We start from the raw sequence: 21,251 nt of genomic DNA, 5'->3' as shown, positions 1-21,251 counted from the left end.
TATAATTTCAATTTTAAATCGATCTCCTGTAGAGTTGGCCATTCGCGACTTATTCATATTATATTCCGAGCGATCGATTTACCTTTTTTAGTCTTGAGTCAAAGTTTTTTTCCAAAAGTCTTGCCTGATAAGATATATTAGAGAAGTACTTGGCTTGGTACTACAGCTTGGTACTCAAGGAGTACCAAGCCGTTTTGCAGAGAAAAAAAAACAGAAAAATTGTTTGTGATAATTTTTGTGATTTGTTCATTAATAGCTCCCAACTGTAGTTTCCTATCTGATCAGTGAAAAATTAGACAAAAATAGTAACAATATCCAAGATAATAATAGACTAACCAAGAACCACTGAAGAAGACATGATATAGTGTCGAAAGCTCTGGAACCTTGAGTGTTTTAATTTTGGATTAAACCACCTCACCGACGCTCACCGGAAGGACAATTTTGTCCTGAAACAGCAGAATAGAAGTCTCACCGTCGGTTTCACCTACCAGAAGTTAAGCTATATGGGTAAACCGGGTAAACCTTAGGTCTAAAGCCCGAATTACTTTTGAATCTTTTATTTTAATTTATTATTTTGGGAATTTTAGCCCTATGGCAACTGTGCTAAACCTCCAGCCTAAATACTGCTTATTTTTTCTTTAATAAAAAATCAAATAAGGAATAGCCATGCAATTTGAGTACAGCTTTAGTACACCTTAGTATAATGGGCGAAAAAGAAAACTGCCCCTGGATAAAAGTACCCCACCCTCCCCTATCAGCAAGAAAAATTCCCCTCTCGATCACCTTAATCACATATCGAATCCGTTTGGTGATTCTTGCTGCCTCACCTCAATCCGACCAATTCGCACAAACATTTCCGGGAAGAAAGTTCATTAAGCACACATTTCGTGAAACACTTCCAATTGTGTGCCCCCTTTTATCTCACCATCTCACTCCCAAGCTCCAGGGAATTCATGCGATCGCATCGATAATCGAATGATCGGGTGTGGTGGTTGCGAGATGGCTTCTGCCGCAGACGCAAATGTCCAAGAAGCGCGATCAAATAACTACTCTGAATCATGCAAAATGCATCTTTTTGCCGGGTGCACACAATTTCCCCAACCGTTGTACAAATCGGAGGAGGGCAGAGTATAAAAGCAAAATTCATTTACATGAATATTCCATCAATGTATTTGCAGGTATATTGAGGTGTGATCGTGCCACGAGATCACTAAACCTTTTGGGGGTGAACGCGTGAAGTGTATTAAACTTAAAGGAGTTGAACGTGACGGACCAGCAAATTGTTCTGGCATTATTTGCCGATCATAAGGCATATAACCTCAAGATCACGGTCAAGATCGTGGTGGAGGAAAAATTGTGTGACATTGGGTGTATGTGCAAGTGAGTGATGGTGCAATGATCAAGTCCACATCATGATCGTCATCTCGACATCATCATGATCGCTCCTGACGACAAATAGGTACCGATCGCACCCCTCGCATCACCACACCGAAAACGTGTGGCCAAAGAGTGAAATGCAGCAGACACAGGTGAATGCAGCAGCAATTATGAATCACAAGTCTCCTGGCGACATTTCAACGGCGACAACGGCTAGTGCTGCCAACACAGATCGGGCGGCCAACAACAATAACAACACTAAAAAGACAAATAGCAATATCACCAACAATAATACTGTGAATCTCGATGTGAATGTGTCAAGTGTCGTAGTGAAGAGTACATCGCCAACGGGAAATGGGAAGACGAATCAGGACGCACCTACGCCACCCGATACTCGTGCCAAACAAGTGTTAAAAGAAGCCGTAGATGCCGTTGTTAACAGTTTCGCCAAGCATACGCAGGGCTACGGAAGGGGTAAGTGATTGCACTTTATATCATAAATTACCCTTGTTTAGCCCTGTAGGGGATAGGTTTACGGAAAATGATTTACTATATAAAACCTCTTACCTTGGGAATCAAAAAATTTTTATACTTGTCAACAAATCCTATACTGGAAGTTAAAGACTAGATCATACAGATTTTGGTAGACCTAGTAAACTAGGTAACCTCCTAAACTAACTGAATTTTGCATAGGGGTGTGAAACCTACTCTAGATTTAAGTCTGGGGATCTGGGGGATCCTATCTTACGACTTACTCAACGTCTGATTGAAACTTGAGATCGTGCTCTATGATCAAGTTTAAGATTCCTAGTATTTTGGTTTGACAAGAGCAACAATTCTATTTTCTGTAACCAAGTATTCCGGCTTAGAAGGTATGTGTGTAAATAGTCCTTAATGGCTATTAATTTTATATGCTCCTAAACTCGTAATAATGAATTATAGCCCAGCTGATAATCAAGGAACTGTAGGCTTATTCATCTAGGATTATTAGTCTTTAACCTAGGTCAATCCTAGAAGTTGTAATTTAATCTGGACTGGAAGCTAGCAAAACGGTTTTTAGTCCTAAACCTAGGTTAGTCCTGTGGATCACCTATCAGTCTTGAAGTTGGTTGTTTTCCAGAAGTGATAGATTTTACGTGAAACTAGGTTTGTCCTAAAAGTCATCAATGTGCCTTGAACGTTGGCCAACCCCAAATGCTAGATTTAATGCATAAGCCTTGAATTTAGGTCAGTATTACAGGTCCTACTTTAGTCAAGATGAAATTAAAGCTGTTAATATGTCACAGATCAATAAGTTCATCAAGTCTTCAACTTAGATCACTTTTATTTTTTCCATTTATTCATTCAACTAGGTTACTCTTCCACGTTCTCTTCCTTCTCCTTCTTCAGGAAGGTATTCGGAGTCGATTCCGAGATCCTTCCTAGGAAATATCCTGCATTTGCTTCAAACATTTTCGCCTAGATCTGCTCTTAGGTCGACGACTTTCCATAATGGTCCTCTTTATGACCCGCCTATGAATGTAGCTTTGGAGCAACTCCTAGACAGCTCCTAGGCCGTTAACTGTTCACAAACGGTAACGTTCCTCACTCGCTCTTCATTGGTGATTTCCATAACCTCTCGGAGGACCATCATTTTCAAAGTACTTATCGGTCAGTTTTGGAACTAGATCATGCATTGCGTAGAACGATGTCATGCAGCTGTCCTGAAATAAGGTAGATCCTAGAAGTCATGTTTGAGTCTTGGACCTGGATTAGGACAATACGTCATGCATCCGTATTAAACCTAAGTTAGTCCTAATCTTTGAAGCGGCCAAGAAGGGAGCACCTACATTTGACTTGTGTGGTCCTTGCCGCTCCTGCGCTAGCTTAAACTTGTTAAGCTCGTTACTCTTGAACTAAACCCACTTTTAGAAATCAGGCATCTGTCCTGGACCAATGCAGATCCTAGAATTTCTCTATTGGTCTAGGATCTGGGTTAGGACTATACCCTTATACATCCGTTTTAAAAAAGTCAGTCCTAGTCCTAGAAAGGGTCTATAAACCGGCCCTTGCGTTTGGCTGCTAAAGCCCTGCTGCCCTTACAGTAGTGCCCCCACTACTTCTAGAAATCCTAAATCTGTCTTGAAACAAGATAGATCTTAAAAGTCATGTATGAGTCTTGGACCAGGATCAGGACTATATGTCACACATCCGTATTGAATCTTAGTCAGTCTTAGACCTGTAAGGGGCCTAGAAGGCGGCCCTTGTGCTTAAGTTGTAACTTGTGAGGCCTCTACCGCCCCTGTGCTAGTTTAATCTCCATAAACTTTGACTCAGTTTTCAGTAAAATCCGGTACCAGGATCTGGATAACAAAATCTTCTCATAAAGTATAATTTTCGCTTCCATGTGGAGTCCATCCCTGTGGAGGCATCATCTCAATCTGAGCTTCCGTTAGATCACACACTCTGTTGGTGAATCTCTGTATAAGTTCTGCGCGAGTGTCTAAATCCCAGAAATGAAAATCACGAAGATTGGTGTCGCAAATAGAGTCAGTGAGGCAGAGAGCTCATTTCTGCACACTTGAAAGGTCAATCAACCTCGCCTATTCTTGCAGTGTGTAACCTTTTGTCAGATTTGTGAGTCTCATTCCTCTTCTATACCCACTTTCACCTAACTTCTTTTTTTTTACTTGCAAACTTCCTCGCGTATCTCATGCTTAATCCCTCCGGCCCACCTTCCTAAAACCGACTTAGGCAACAAAAACTGCACTCTCAGTGGCGTTTTCCATCGTGTATCTTCAAACACGAGTAGCCTCTCTTTTCTCTTTCGTAGCCATTCTTTTTTTTCGAGACAACAAATTTTATAACGATGTCTTATATAGAATGCACAGAAAGAGCAAGAGAGATCCAGCAATGTTGAGGGAATCTGTGCGATTCTCGCCAATATACTTGGGTGATTAGACATTCCAAGATGCTACGCGATGTCGTATTCACATGTGAAATGATTTAATGGCACTTAAGAGCACGTCACGATGGTATTATTGTAATCAGCAGTGTGTTTTAAAAGCGCACTAATTGCTACATTTGTCATTCGACTATCAATAATCAATATGGGTATTAAGAGACTAATTTTTGAACATCTTCGCACGTAAAGAAATCTCCTCCCAATTGTTCATCTTCCAAACGGGAGGAATTTTGCGATGAGCTTCGAGGAAGAATTTCTTGTTCTTCACACTTTAATCTTTAGATTTATACATGGGTTGCTCACTTTACTGAGCACTTCAGCATTTTCGGTGGGCTTAAGCAAAAATCTTACAAAATTAAAGTATTAGGATGTATAATGCAAGGACTATTGCGAAAAACATCGATTGTACTTTTTAATCGTGTACTAAAATTAGTATATTTTAATTGTGTATCGTAATTGTGGTAGGGCAGCATTGAAACCATTTGACATAACCTAATTAACCTAACATTTTATGTTATTGCAATAGACAAGAGGTTATGTTGAAAGTTCAAAATGTTTTCAGAAGTAACCTCAAAATAGTCTAAGTTGAAGATATAACCTACAAAGTTATTCATCAAGAAATACAGTGAAGTTTCTCAAATTTGAACAGAGAGCATAGAAAATATTTCTCGATCCTTGTAAACAACATTTCCTAAAACTAAACGAAATTTATGTGAAATGCACTTAACCTAACTTTTGAAAGTTAAGTTTAGAAAATTAAGAGAAAAAATATTATAATTCAGACTCAACGCAAAACTATCCTCATGTAACCTCAAATTTTATATTTCTAATTCAACAGTCATCGCTCATATTTAAGTAGTTCATACATATCTGTAGGATATTACTGTATTTTATAATTATGTACTAAAATTACTATATTCAATTTGTGTATCGTAACCGTGATGTCAGCCTTTCGATATAATCTAATTAACCTAATGTTTTATATTATTGCAATTTATTGCATTAAACTTAGAACATCAAAAACAGAATAGCGAATTGTAGTGAAATTTTCTAAAATAGACATAAGTTATACCGGAAATTAAAAATGTTTTAGAACTAACCTCAAAAGCTGAAAGGTAACCTCTAAAGTTACTCTGAAAACTTTCCTAATTGTAGAAATTAATTAGGAAAATTGGTAAAATGTAATTTATACATATATTTAATTGATTTTATCATTTTTCTTTTAGTTTTTAAGTATTTTGTCTTTAGATAACTATGGCTCCGATCCAACACATCTTTTAGATCAGGAAAAAATGTATGAAGTCAATATTCACATCTCTTTCTTTTTTTAAAGTTTTGCATAGGGGAAATTGGGGCACCACCAATCACGGGGTAGCACCAAACACTGCAATTTTTTAATAGGATATTTAACTTCAGAAAACAAGAATTATAGGAATTTTTATTCATTATAGGGATGCTTGTCCATTGTAGAAATGGTCGAGATAGTTCAAATTATTTAAAAATAAAAATTAATGTTTGGTGCTACACCGTGTTTGATGGTGCCCCAGTTTCCCCTATGTCTATCCTACTCTGTCGCACTCTTATTCTTCTTTTGTACATCACGCCAAATTAAATTTAGTTCCTGTCTAATTTTGAATCTGAAAAATCGTAATAGACTTATACAACTCTTTTGAGAAGTAAAGGGACGCGAATTTCGATTTTATAAAATTTTACCAATTGGACCAATTGGATTTTTAGTACACGTTCTAAAAGAAAATCGTTTTTTTTGCAATAAATATCAAACAAATTGAACTGTCAAACCTGGTAAATTAATGTCGTCAAAATATTGAATTGTGCAAAACTACACTGAGAGAAACACGGGAGTGCGATTGACATTTTTTCCTTATAATTTTAACACTTTTTAGACATAAAAATGTATCAACATTTTTTAATGCTAATTTTACATCTTTTTAAAGGTAAAATTAATATGAGAAAGGTTAACTTTAACCCCTAATACACATAAAAAGCATAATATTTACACCAATTTCGGACAAATACTGCGGGGTAAAATAAACATTTCCGGAGTGTTATTTTAACTTTTTCGGATTTTCCTCATTCAAATGTAATTATGAACAGATTTCTTTCACTATAATTACTTGTTACTTCTCTTGTCTTATTCGACATGTATTAAAAACCTCTTAGTTAACATCTTTTTGGAATTGTGTGCTAAATAGTAATTAGTATAGTTAAACTCACGTTCCTCATTCGAGAAACAATCTTTGAAAAACTGAAAATTTTTCATAAAATTCATTAAATTTTATTTTTGTCAAACTTATAAAACTCCGAAGAGTTTTTGACTTTTTGTAATTGTCAAAGAAATAAGACCTTATTTGAGGACGTCTAATATATAACTCTTAATAGGTTTTATAAATTTTTCCTCGCGTTAATTGTGATAGTTAGTGTTGTTAAGACTGAAAAAGAAATTTTAGTATTTCACGGAATTTAAGAAGGCTTATAATCGGGAAACTTTATTTCAGTCTAGTGCTAAAAAACTTCTGTAACTTCACTTTAAGTAATTTTTATTGAAAATTATCTTGATATTTTTTTATTATTCCATATTTTTGAGAAATTAATGATATTTGAGTTCAAATAGTATCCAAGTTCTCCTAATGAGACAATCTTCCCCTATCTACGACAAAGGATTTTTAGTACTTCGCGGGATACCCCTCTCCTAATTCTGATAATTTTTAACATTTTCTCCAGGCGTTAAAAAATTCAGACTATTTTATATAATTCGGTTTATTTAGTACATGTACTAAATATGAAATCTTGAATCAGCATTTAAATAAAACAATGTAAAATGTTGATAGAGACGTAGGGTTATGTTTTCCAAAAGAGCACTTTGTATTTTGTATTTAGTACAGGCTGAATTCTGTCTTAAAAGAAATTAGTAGTTTTTTCTTGTGTATTTGTGCAATACAAAAAATCTTATAGTAAAATTTTAACCTCAAAATATTAATTCTGTCACGAATTTTCTATAGTGTCTCTTGTATATTTCGGCGATGTTCTAAAGTATTTTATTAAAACATTCCTTGTGATTTTTTTTCAGTGCATCATTCAGAAAATTCAACAGAGATACACTATCCTTATCTTCTAATCATTTATTTCTTTAAAAAAGAATCAGTGAAAACAAATATTTTCTTTCTAAATTCGTGATCATTTGAAAAACGACCTTTCTCGGAAGAATTTCACGAATTTCGAAAGTTTCACGTTCAACTTAAAATTCTCCGATCCCTCTCGCAATTCAGCCACTCTTGTCTCTAATGTGTAACTTTTCACTTAAGTGGAAAATATTATTAATTCTCGCCTTAGAGATTAGCCTAGATAAATATCCCTATGATGGTAAGATTTTATCTCATCAATTGAGAAATTAAACATCGTTTTGCACTCTCACAGTAGATTTGTCTCTTTGTCTTGTTTAAGGAGTTTCTTTTTTTTGCCTCACAGACTTGGGCATATGTGGAAAAGCGTTAGAAGCTACTTGAACCATTTTCCTTTCATTCTTCTCTTTTTCTGCCACAACCAATAGCTCTCCATGAATCTTGGGCAGAGAAAGTATCACGATGATTTATACGTTATAACCCTATCTTGGAGCTGGAGGTGTGATTGTCTGGAATGCAAAAATTCTTTAACATGGACATTCCATAGTCAATTAAGGAGTTTTTTTTCTTGCATCGGCGCCACGATCTTGTAGATGCAGATCGTGGTGCAAATGGCAATAGATTTCTCAATCAAAATACAGGATGGAGATGTTGGAAAAGAAGTGAATATGAATTGGTGAAGTATACATCGCTCATAAAATATTACAGAGAAGTATACCAATTCCCTTTGACTGATTAGTTTATTGATAAACTTATAAAACTTTCAATACTTTAATAATCTAAATATGTAACCTAAATATTCCTAAGATATTAGTCAAAATATTCCCAAGTAACATAAGTTACTATCAATGTCAGTGACAAACTAGAAACATCTTATATTTTAAAAATAATTTTTAAAGTGAAAAATAGCATTCTCGTAAGAAGACGACAGTTTCCCTAAAGATTTACATTGAGGTAAGCAGAATTACGAAAATCTTACCTTAGTTTTACCTCAATCCGGTTTCGTTCTTATATTCAAGTGATGGAGCTGTGTTATTGTTATACTAAATATAACAGAATAATAACTTTCCAAGATTTTCCTTTGAAAGAAGACTTACGAAAATTTATCATTATTCTCCCAAATAGCACAAATTAATCTTCACGACATAGAGTAAAGTATGCTACTTTTGAACCGAATCTGGAAAATTCATAAAGAAAAATTGTACGAAATTGAATTCTTGCACAATCCTGTGTTCTAGCGGACGTCAACCTTTGCTGTGGGTGTACTAAGCGTCCGTTTTCCTTTACGGAAACTCTGGGATGACAATAAACACAAGTACGAATAGAAGTTATTTGCAGTGCACAATACAATTGGTTAAGGTCGTGTAGCAAGTCAAGCAGAGCATGTGGCATGTAATAGCTCAGTTGATAGTGTACTCGTCTAGTTAACGAAAGGTCTTCAGTTCGATTCTGGGTGGAGGCAGGAATTTTTCCTGTCTTCACTGAGGAAAAAATTGGATGATTTGAGTGTCACTTGCTCTGATTGACGATTTTCTATACATAAATACAATTAACATTAAACTAAAGTTCGTAAAAATTCTCACACGAAATTATTTGGTTTAGTTTATTCATCTTAAACAGTGAAAAAATCTCAAAGTTTAGAATTAAATTTAGTTCACAATTAGCTTATTTACCCTACATATTTAGTAAATTTGTAGTATTGATGTAGTCATAACTTCGGCTCCTGAAAGTCATATGTAAGTCATTGTAAAAGTAGGAAATCATCAGGAGGATATACGATTTTAGAGTAATTAACCAAAAACCTCTTCCATGACAATCTTTGGCAGATTGTTCGCAGCATTAATGATCTTATACTTGGCGCTTCAACAATTCTGCCAAAAGATTATGACAAATAGAGTGAGAAAGAACAGTTGTGGTAATACAGGGGAATGTGGGCATGGTTTACTCACAGTGAACCTTCAAACTATGGGAATATGCTCTTTGTTTGCAAAGAAATGGTTTACAATTTTTCACCTCCATCTCATGAGAATTACCTATTATATGGCTAAGAAATGTCGAACTAGCTCGTTGCAACCAAAGATGAAATTCGCATGGTTTGAAGGTTCATTATGTGCAAACCATGCCTACATTCCCCTAACATCTATAGTGAATTCATTTTGAATGTCAGTATTGTATTTCTGTAAATATCTTAAAAAATAATCGGAAAGATAATATTTTTTATGTAGGCTGACATTAATTCAATTGGCATTCCTTTTATTTCGCATTTTCCTGAACGTAGCATTAAAAATGATCAAAAAACGTTTTCATGGCCTAATGTCGTGCATTTCTTCATGAAATGTCACTTGGGTAAGCAAAAAATTCTGACGTGACGTGTAAAACATTTTCTATACGTAAAAGTTACGTTCTTCTGACCTTAAATTTACTATTTTGGTAAGAATATATTCCTGTAAGGGGAAGGGGAAAAAGGAGGAAATGTTTCCCTAGACAATGTAGGGTTTAGACTTATGGGGGTTACCCTAAACCGAAAGTCGATATCTCTCACAGTTTAGCCTCTAGATCAAAAAATATATACAACCAATAAATAAAAAATTTCCTACAAAATAAGTCATTTACAAGTACTTTACCGATTCATTTCCAATTGAGTCAACATTTGTAAAAAATATATTAATATCACGGCGTTATCACACTTCCACATTAAAATTTTAATGTGATTCACATTAATTGTCGCTTGTGAGCGTCAAAATATGTTATTTGTGTCTTTGAGTTACTTAATATTTGGGGTTTTTCTATTTATTGATAAAGAAGTGGACTTGGCCTGCAAAAATAAGTTTAAATTTACCTAAAGTATAAATATTAGTATGCAAATTTTTTTTCACGCTGTAAATTTGAAATACATTTCTTATAAACCATTGGCGCTGAAAATAGGCTGAAAAATAGGCTCCGAAAATGTTTTGCATACATCACGGCGTTTCCGTAATTTATTCCAAAGACCTCTCCTGTGGGTATGCAATTTTTCTGTATCACTGAAGTGAATTCGCGGGCTTTTTTTCGGTCCCGAAAATTTCTTTGAAAGCGGAACTCTCTGTATTGTTTTTATGGGGGGTCGCCAAAGATTGGAAGTTGATATCTCTTACCGTTTAAGCTCCAGAACGGTAATCAGTTGAAAAGAATATGATTATATATGCAGCTCTCTCTTTGAATTCGAGCACTAAAGTTTCTAAAAGTGACTTATGCCTCTGTAATATCATATGAGCGACATGACCTCGTAGCATTTAAAATTAAACGAAGAATCTTTATGGGGAAAAATTGCACGCGGGAAAGTGAATTATGTAGAATCGTGAGGTGGCATCCACAAAGTGATATTTGTACTTCTCTCTGGTTGCGGCTATTTAGCTCCCAAAGACAGGTGTAAAAATCAACAGCAATTTTGTGCAGAGTCACTTAAGTAGCAATTCGTGGCTAGATTTTTTGCTTCCTCCTTCACCTATCTGACGTCTTTCTCTCATCCATAATTCATCACATGATTCTGTATGTCTTTTTTCCTGGTCTCCCCCTCATACCATCAATTCATGATCTATCAAAATGTTTTGCTTTGGGAGATTTGTTCTCTCTCGATTTTTCCCCCAAAAATTTTGAAAAATAAGAGCAATAGAAGTCTTCCTAATGATTGAGCAATTAAGCTTATAGTAATTGTGTAGGGGGAAAAAAGGTGAATTGATGACGACAAAAAAAATAAAAAGAAAATATCTAGAGAGAACATAAGAAACCATTAAAGTGGAAAAACAATCTGTTCAGCCCACATAATGGGTATTAAATGAATTACAGGATTCGGCACACGTTATTCGTTGAACTTTTAACCCTCTTGCACCCATCGAAGTGGCACGACAACATAACGCCCGATGGAGGCGAGGAGCATGCAATTTTCCTTCTTGATGGCATACAAACACATATTGAGAGAAGTAGTAGCTGACTTTCCTGCACCTCTTCATCTCACGAGTGCACTGGGAGAAATATTCTGCCCACGGATCAATCTTGGGTGGATTATGGCACCTGGCGCCTCCACTATCAATAGTTTCTTGAGGAATTCGGTTTAAACGCCTCAAGACTCATTCATTTGACCCATTTCTTACACATTGTTCTCAATGGCTTTAGCACTTTTATCACATTAACACGATCACTTAAGAGTTGCTCATTTTATCTCAATTCAAAAGATATAGATCACTCTGCAAGGTTACTTGCAAGTTTCAGCCAAAAATTAATTAGTACATAAAATTGGTTTTATGGTAGAGAAGCAGTTTTTAATGGCATTTTCATAGACTGCAAATTGGAGTAATTGAAGCAAAATGTTTCAAAATATCTTATTCACTCCAATTTAGATACAAATTTACAAAATATACATAAACATTACTCCTTATTTTTTAAGTTATACCTCCATGTTTTAAATGTCTTATTTGGGCTTTTAAAAGCTCATTTGTATTTCACAATAAACATAATAATTTAACTTTTAATGCTTAAATCTTATATGCAGCAAACTTCACAATAATCGTTCTGAAATAATTTTATGAAATCAAATTTCATTTCCCTTTCTTTCTCAAACGTCTCGCATAATTTTGCATATGTCTATCCTAGTCTTTCGTACTCTTCTTCTTCTTTCTTACATCACAACAAATTCAATTTCATTCAATTTAACTCCAATATGTTACAAAGTAAGATTAAACATATGCAATATTCCTGATCCAAAAGGTGCGCCGGAAGCATAAAAAGATTAATTTTAGTTCAAAAAAAATATTAAAAGGTGATTAGACTTCCTTTTAAAGCATACCGACAATGCCTAAATGATTTATATCTTCTTAATTTTCAGTTTTTTTCTCCAAGAATAATTGCACTATATTTATTATGCATGTACAATTAATGATTTCCGTTGTATTTATATACTATCCAATTAGCCACTCAGATCTATCCAAACCATTCAGATTCTATATAAACTCATCACACAGAAAAGGAATATAAGTTTGTAAATGTTTGTAAATTCTCACTTGGGAACTTATGAAATGCTCATAGAATGTATAACTCAAAAAAAATTCGTAAAAGTTTGTAGGTTTTTAACAAAAATTGTTCGTAACGTGATCACTTATGAACAGAACAGAAAATGTTCGTGAAATTTTGTCATTTGTTCGTAGAGTTTTGCACATTAAACAAAAAAGTATGAACTATTTTTTTGTAAGAGAACAAAGTATGTTCGTGAGGTAATCATGTTACGAACAATTTTTGTAAAAATATTACCAACTTTTACTAACATTTTAATGAGTAAAGGCCTCTACACATTGGGAGTAATTTTCGTCAAAAATCGCATCTTTGACAGAATTTTGACGTTTCTACCCACAACAGTACGGACAATTTCCTTCAAAAGAGCAATTTTTGACGAAAACTGTTTACAATGTGTAGACACCCTAATTCACAAAGAATTTCATAAGTCTTAATGCACATTCACAACATCTACAAACTGTTTTAATTTTTTTTCTGTGCAACATTTATGGTCTGAGGTGAAATCCGATCTTGTCAGAACGGGCCCAATTTGAGCCAAATTTACCCGTTTTGACTGTCAAAAACAGTTTACACAGCAGAATTACTTATGGTCCCGGCACACACGGCACACCTTTTAGATCAGGAAAGCTAATCAAACCAAAATTCACATCCCTTTCTTATTCGAATGTTTTGAAAATGCCTGTCTCATACTTTCGCCCTCTTCATCTTTTGAAAATCAGTCCAAATTCAATTTAGTTCAATCTAATTTTGAATGCGAAATAATGAGATAAACACAATGCAAAATATTTCGAGAAGAACGAGATGTGAATTTTGATTTAATGAAATTTTCCTGATCTAAAATGATGTTACTAATTAATATTTCATGAAATCTAAATTCACATCTCTTTCTTTGTCATCTCACTAATGTGAACTCAGAACTAAATTAAATTTGTTGTGATGTTCAAAAGAAGAAGAAGAAGAGTGTGAAAGAATGGGACATATAAGTATATGCAGAACGTTTAAGAATTTTGATTTTATGAAATTTTCCTGATATATAAAAAATTAACTCACAATGGAATTTAGACATTCCGAGCTATAAACACTCCCAGGTCGCTTGAATTTTAATACTGAACATTTTAAAATGAATTAAAATTAATGATTATTAAGAAAAATTAAGACGAGATAAGCCATATGGCTAAACCATAGGTTTGATACCCGTATAAGTCATATAGTTTAAGTTCTCCAATTCCATAACCGACGTATATTCCAATTAATTAATTGAAGTATAATTGATTATTCACATTTGGTAAAATCTGTGCATTTTTTGTCTGGAAATCCGAGTCCTACCGGTATTGGATTAAACTTAGTGTTTAATGGCGTCTACACACTAGTAGAAATTTCTTTAAAAAATGCCTTTTTAAAGAAAATTTCCCCTATCCTTGTAGACAGAAATGTCAGAATTAAAAAAAAGTCAATTTCTTACGAAAATTGCTTCTAGTGTGTAGACACCATAAGACGGTTTTCAGACTGAAAGTTAAAATAAATTTACAAATTTATGTTAAATAAGTAAATAATAAAATTAAGAAACTTTTAAAATAAGCAACTGTTAAACTGTATTAAACCAGTCTAAGAAATGAATAGTATTTGTTTTTATAAATCAAAAGATTTCCAAAAATCCTGAATATTTTGAAATTAAAAACTTAATCCATATAGCCAGATCCCTGAATTTTTTCCAGTAAGGAAATTGTAATAGTTTAGTTTAAATACTATCCTTGAGCTAACGACCAAACCCTTGAGCTAACTACCAAATCGGTTGAAAGTAATCCATCCAGAATGGTTAAACTTTAAACAGAGGAAAACTTTGACTTTTAGGTTGTTTTAAGATTTCTGCAAGTTTAAAAAAAGTACATTAAACTGCTCTCTTTTCAAGTTCGAGTCGTAAAAAAAATTAAAACAATAATTACGTTTTTGAACCTCAATCCGGTGTTCGTAGGGTAAAAAAAAGAATAGCCGTGAATAAAAGTCTTTTCTTCCCAGAGCTTTCGGGTCCTTTTAAACTTTTAATCTTGAAAAGTCCTTGGAATGATAGAACAGCGCCTCTTGGCATACATTTATGAAATATAATCTTGGATAATTCTTATAAGATATCCGAAAATACAAAAAAGCAACTTAGGGGAGACTGGGGCAAAACTTGTCAAAACGCATATTTAATTCTTTCACGAGCTCTGAGAAAACTTAAACGTTTTATAATGAGCATATTCTTATAGGAAATTTACTGCTCTACAACATTGCAGAAGACTTTTTTCCTCTATCTCGAAAGAAATGTGATTTTCGAATCATTTTCTAAAGTTGATTTTGTGGAGATTCTCAAAATTGCTGGGGCAAATTTCGTCAGTCTTCGGATAATTTGTGACGTTTTACTCTCGCAAACGTTAAAAGTATTAAATAGACATATTTTTATGGGAAATTTATTCCTCTACAACTTTGTCGAAGATAATTTTTCTCTATCTTAACGAGAAATGTGCTTAAATTGAGTTAATCAGTATTGATATTTTCTGTAAGCCAAATATTCCAAAAATAGGGCTCAAAATTTCATTATTTTTTATTTTACATAATCCTTCCTCGAATCCTTTGAAACTTTGTAAGTTTAAGAAGGTTCATGAAGGATATCTATAATAAAAATTTCAAGTCTCAGTTTCTTTTATTTTAGAAAATAGTGAATATTGAAATTCTCATTTTGACACATTTTGCCCCAGTCTCCCCTATGTGGGGGGTTTCACATTTCAGGTTTGCAAAATTATGAGGATCCTCCGTTTCTTTTCTGTTATTAAAAAAATCTGTTTTGTTTAGTCTATTACTTCATAAAGAAAAATTATTCTAAACAATTAATTATAAAAAGAAGTTTAATTTAATATTATAGGAAGGGTTGTGCTATTTAAAGATAATATTACAAATTATTTTTTAATTATTTAAGCATTAAATTATTTAATTAAACAATTCTAGTTGATGAGTATGTAATCATGTAAATTACTTAAATACTCTTTTTTCATCATTAGAGTGATTATTTATTTATTTTTCTTTGTTCTGGGGTATTATATTGTCATGATTATGTTTTAGTACTAAGAAACGAGCAATAAATGAAAAGTAGTGCTAAATTGTACATAAAACTAATGCACGAAAACAGACCATAAAAATGCTCATTACTATGGTGCAATAAAGCAATTGAGTTTAAGCTCCTTTTTCTCTAAATAAATACTTATCTTTTTTATATTCACCTTCTGTTTTCAGGGAGGAATAGGGGAAGAATTTAGGCTTCGCACATTTCTTTCCACATTCCTTTAATGAATGTGGCCTATTTTTTGAGGTAATGTGTGACTTAAGCTAGCTGTTAAAATATATTACCATTAGGTCATATTCATTAAAGAAATAAGGGAAAAATTTGAAATGTTCGAAGGTAAAGTGTGTACGTACGAAGCTTTAAAGCCTTCCTCTACATAGAATTTCGATGTTCGTGATTATTTTCAAAGTAATTTTTACTTTTGAAATTCGTGATCTAATTTAAATCCTTGAATTTATAAGAGTAACTAATCTTGTTTTAAAGATTTCCATTGCCAAAATTAAAATGGCATTGTTGAGAGATTGTATCAATTTCTACAATTCCTCAAATTAATCCTTGGGGCTTTGTTTAGCAACTAGCTACTCAAAAGAGATTTATCTGAGATATTCCAGACACCTCCATTAGTGCAGTCTTTGTTTACCAAAATGTTTTAAGATCTTCAACAATATTTAACCAGGAAGTGCTGGTTGATTTCAAGGCTCAGAGGCATTCTCCAGCAGCCGTTTTAAGTGGTACAAGTAGGAAAAGTCAAGGTTCAACCTGTGCCAAAATTTCTGGCTATTTTTCTCTCAGTGCAGCACCAGTAGATCATGGTTGGATGTTGCATCACCAAATGGCAAGAGAATGATCCGATCCGATGGATGATGAGTTCTCACGTGGCGCGTGCATGAAAAACGTGGAAGAGCAAATAAAAATATACCAAACAATTTGGCCATTATCACACTTCTCCAAAGTTCACTTATCGTGTCTTAAGATCACGTTTGGGGCATATCGTTTGCTGGCACATATACCTCACGATGCCCCCGAGAGGGAAAATGTTCACATTGATCAGTTTGAGGGGTTTAAGAATGAGCAAAGAAAAAAAAAAGACGAGGAGATGAGCCACAAGAAGCGCTATTTGGTTTTGCACTAAAACCAGCTGCCAACTAATGAGCCAGAGAGAAATTTGCGCGTGATTGTTTGCGGGAAGAAGTGTGCTTTTCAATAAGACCCATCAATTTTGCATCATTGTTGCGTCTTCCTTGGCCGTTTTTTTTCCCTCTTCCTTCCAACAAAACAGCACCTTTTGTGCTGGGAGAAAGGGCGATCATCTGCTGCAAATTATTAAAAGGGGAAACTTGCACCATCATCAATAATTTTCATGCCATATCTTAGTGGTATGCACTCTTAAATTCTAAAGGCAATTAATGCAGAATGGAGAATGTGTACACAGTAAAAAATAGTTGACTAATATATAATTTTTTGAGAGTACTCTAACGGTGCTATCGGAGCTACCAAACTTGCTCATTAAAATTTTAATGTGATTCTTATTAATTGTCTCTAATGAGCATTGACATGGATAATTTATGTATTTGAAATTACTTTAACAATTGAGACGCTCAGAGCAGAAGTGGTCTCCTTTGTATGCATTTTCCTATCAAAACAGTCCATTTCTGCTCTGAGCGTCTCAATTATAATTTGACCTATTCAATTGATTCATAACTTACTTCTAGATAGCTAGTGTTCTTGAAAGCATATTTTAGACATACAGAGCTTAAAGGGCCACCACCGTCTTAGCGTTGATGGCCAACCTCCAGAGTGAATACTCTAGAAAACTCTTTCTCAAACTGTATATGAACCATATAGGGTAACCCGGTGGCAGCCAAAATCCCGAATTTTCAAAATCTTGAAATTGATGAAATTATATGGAGTAAAATGTTTATAAGACACAGAAAATTTCCCTTTGCCTCCAGCAAGCGCGGGTACAATCGTGGGAGTAGCTGTGACACTTTTAAGAATTCGGGATTTTGGCCCATTCGAGATTTTGGCTTTCAGGATTTTGGCGTTCGGGATTCTGACTTTCGGGATTTTGGCGTTCGGGGTTTTGACCGGGACCCAGGGTAACTGTACCAAATTTCGACCAGCTTGCAATTTCGACCACTTCTTTTCTTCCTCAGATTTTCATAACTTTTTTTGTTTTTGCATCTACATACAATGCTAAAACACAAAAAAATATTACTTCGACGAAGGAGATGATGCGAAAAAAGCTTTGAAAAAATTCCGGAAGTTCAAGGAACTATGAGTGTCAAGGTGGCCGAAATATTATCTAGAGCTATGTTTATATTTTCATTCATTTCAAAATGTATTAAGAATGATTTTAGAGAATACAATGACGATAAACTATCTACAAGGTTCCAAGCAACACTCCTTGAAAAGAAGTAACACAAGAATTCCATTTATATAGGGGAGGGAGACCCGGCAAAAATTAGCCAACAAGTGAAATTTTTCATTGCGTATAATTTGTAATAAAATGTTTGTATCGTGCAGACAAATATTTCAGTGAATAGGAAGGGAAAAGCTAATTTGGAATATATAGTGGTTTCTTTAATACTTCTTGACAAGCTATAACATCCTACTGCCTAATACTATGCGTGGCCAATTCTGCCCCAATCTCCCCTATTGAAAATATTACAATATAATGCATGCAAGTATGCCGAAATTTGGTACAATTACCCTACACTATCCACAAAGAGTTTCCAAAAGATAAGCAAAAAAAAGAAAGAAAATAGTAAAAAAAAAAGAAGTGGAAAAGTGTCCCAGGCTTTGCTGACTTCTCGAACTCGTGAGTTAGATGCTATACCTCAAAAGTACTATCGCAATGTTTACCAATTGCTGGTTTACAACCGATTTATTGAACAGATTGAATCACTCAAAAAAATTCTCAAAATAGACTAAGAGTAATACAATTGATTTTCGGATAAAAATAATTGTTAGTTTATTACCGGTGCATAACGAATTGGAGCTAGTTCAGACTAGTCGGGAATTTTACGACCTTTAACCCTTTAACGACGGGACAGTCTTCACTGACCGAAAATCAGCAATAAAAATAAAAGCGATAAACAAAATCAGTAAATAGTCTTATATCTAACCTACGAAAAGCCAACAGAGTCTGATTTGGTGTATTTTTTGTCTCTGTGAATGATAGGGACAAAAATAGCCCAAAAATTTAAGTAATTTTTCTGACGATACCAATGAGAGATAATTTTCACTCAAATGAAAAATATGATGTTTGAGTATTGTAGTTTCTTTTGCCAAAAGGGTTTTGTTTAAAAAAAATTGGAAGTATAAAAAATAATTAAAATAATTTTTCAATATGAGAATTTAAAAATTCGTCATTTTTTAGCTTAAAAATGTACTATATAGCAAATAGCTCGAGACTTCCAAAAAATATCGTAGATTGCTTCAACCTTCTACTTTGCAATTACGTGCAAACATAAGAAAAAAATAACTTTAGGTAGTCAGGAAAAATTATTTTCTTTATTGGGACACCGGTGTTCCAATCGTCCTTAATCCTTTTAACCTTTGAACTTAAAAATGAAAAAAATCGCAAGACGCGTTTTCGAGTAATCTCAAAAAGCGTGATTTGGAAGGGGACGGGAGATGTTGGGGGAAAAAGAAGGTCATGTAGTCCTAGGGTCGATTTATCGATATTCCCCGAAGGTCCCAATGCTCTATCTTTAACCGTTTGGTCTCTAGGCATGATAACGGCCGTATGGACAAACAGCGCGACAGAGGGATTGTATACACTGCTCTCTCTGATGAGTTCGAGCAGTAAAAAGCAGCCTAATGACGTCTACACACTAGAAGTAATTTTCATCAAAACTTGATTTTTTAAAAAAAAATATAACATTTCTGCCTGCAATGATAGGGAAATTTTCTTTAAAAAAAATATTTTTTTAATTCCTCCTAGTATGTAGACGCCTTAAGTCTCCAAAAAGCTTAGGATAAGCTGCCATTTCCTCTGTCTGGGAAGTTCTTTCAAGAAAGTTACCCCCTAAGTGAAGAGGTATCAATGCAGAATACGATTCCGTAATCCCTACACAACGAGACATTACAGTGGACATATCGACGGGGGAGGGAGGAATCGGCAACTGTGCTAATTGCATTTGCTTTGTGTCTGCATTTGCTGTAAGCCACTCATCGCTACGTTCCGTTTCCAACAAATTCGACAATATTCACAGTAAACAGACTGGGCCTTATAGTATTTTCATTGATTTTCGAAGAAGCAATGAAAATGTTAATATATGGCGCTGTCATTGTCTTTCGCATCTGGAAGTCAGTGAACGCAGCGCCTCTAGTGTTGAACTGTCAAATATGGACATAAATTTCTCTAGTGTGTAGAAGCCATTAAAGGATTAAATTTTAATAAAGAAAATATGAAATATTTATAAAAGTGAAAGACTTTTTCTTTTTTTACTAAAACACCGTACTCACGTAGTGCTCTATGGGTAAATGTATACGTGTTATCCTCCCGAAGTACAGCCTAATGTGTAAAATTTTACACGCAAGTCAACTATGAGCCTTTAATCGGATGTTCTTCTGTCTTTTCATTTGTCAGTGAATTTTTAAAACCAAAATTGAAAGATAGAATAGCAATTCATAGATTCCATGTTCATTATTACAACTACGACCACTACGACAATGAATATAGAATAGAGGGAAAGCTCAGAAAGAAGCCCATTAAGTTCAATAAAAGATGCGTGAGAAAAGTGAGGAGTTAATTTAGTGAAAAAGAGATATAAAATACAAAGAGAAACAAATTAATTAATAGAGAGAAGATGAAATGTAAGTGGCTGAATTCTATAGGAATTTAGAAAATAGAGAAACAGGAGAAGAATTATGTGTAGAAAAAATCGAGGTCTTAAAGGAGTAAGTGCCTATAGCAGTAATTATGACAGGTTATCCTAATTGATTTCAAACCCCTTAGACTTTTCGACTAAATTTGAATATTACAGAATCATAAAGGGTTGGTAAACCATCCCATACTTTGCGAAATGCTCGAACTCGTGACTTGTAAATGTTTACACCTCAAAAGTACTTTGACATCATTTACAGTTTACAGTTTACAATCGATTTAAACTGTTTCATAAATCATTCAAAAGATCTTCAAAAATATTTTGGTTAGGTGTAACAACAATTGATTTTCGGTCAAAAAATAGTTATCAGTTTATAATCGATTCATTACTGGTTCATAAATGATTGAAAGAATTTTCAAAAATTCCAAGACCTTTCCAAAAAGCCCAAATGTGATGCCATTCGGTTGGGAAATACGCTCTCTAGAGCCTTTTAAACGTATGACCTTGAAAAACCATTATTAGACATGATTTAATGGCATTTTCACATATTAACTTCTACTCTAAAAAGGAAAGTTTACAATTAAACTATGCAACAATAATTCCGTTTTAGAGTTCTTGTCCTGTCTTCCTTATTTTTTTTTTAAATATGTTCACTAACTTACGAAAATGCTTTTCATATTGATTCTAATTTACCTTTGCACCTGTAATCTACGCAAAATGTTTTTGCTGTCTTTTGATACTTAGGTGACCATGGCTCAAATGCATTTGAACCGATCTCTTTCTCCACTAAAGCAAAGTTGTAGACCTTCAAA

General features: G+C 34.1%; 1 protein-coding gene across 1 annotated transcript in view; it reads left to right on the top strand.

Annotated features, from left to right (window-relative positions):
- The first annotated feature begins 1,470 nt into the window (after positions 1–1,470).
- Positions 1,471–21,251, top strand: part of LOC129807919 (protein limb expression 1 homolog) — a 76,611-nt gene continuing 56,830 nt past the window's right edge. The window contains exon 1 of the mRNA XM_055857523.1: positions 1,471–1,851. Coding sequence (XP_055713498.1) covers positions 1,515–1,851 — 337 coding nt within the window. The 5' untranslated portion in view covers positions 1,471–1,514. The remainder of the gene's footprint in view (positions 1,852–21,251) is intronic.

This window comes from Phlebotomus papatasi, chromosome 3 (assembly GCF_024763615.1).
Source record: "Phlebotomus papatasi isolate M1 chromosome 3, Ppap_2.1, whole genome shotgun sequence".
In the NCBI taxonomy this organism is placed as follows: Eukaryota; Metazoa; Arthropoda; class Insecta; order Diptera; family Psychodidae; genus Phlebotomus; species Phlebotomus papatasi.
This window is presented reverse-complemented; position numbering and strand designations above follow the sequence as displayed.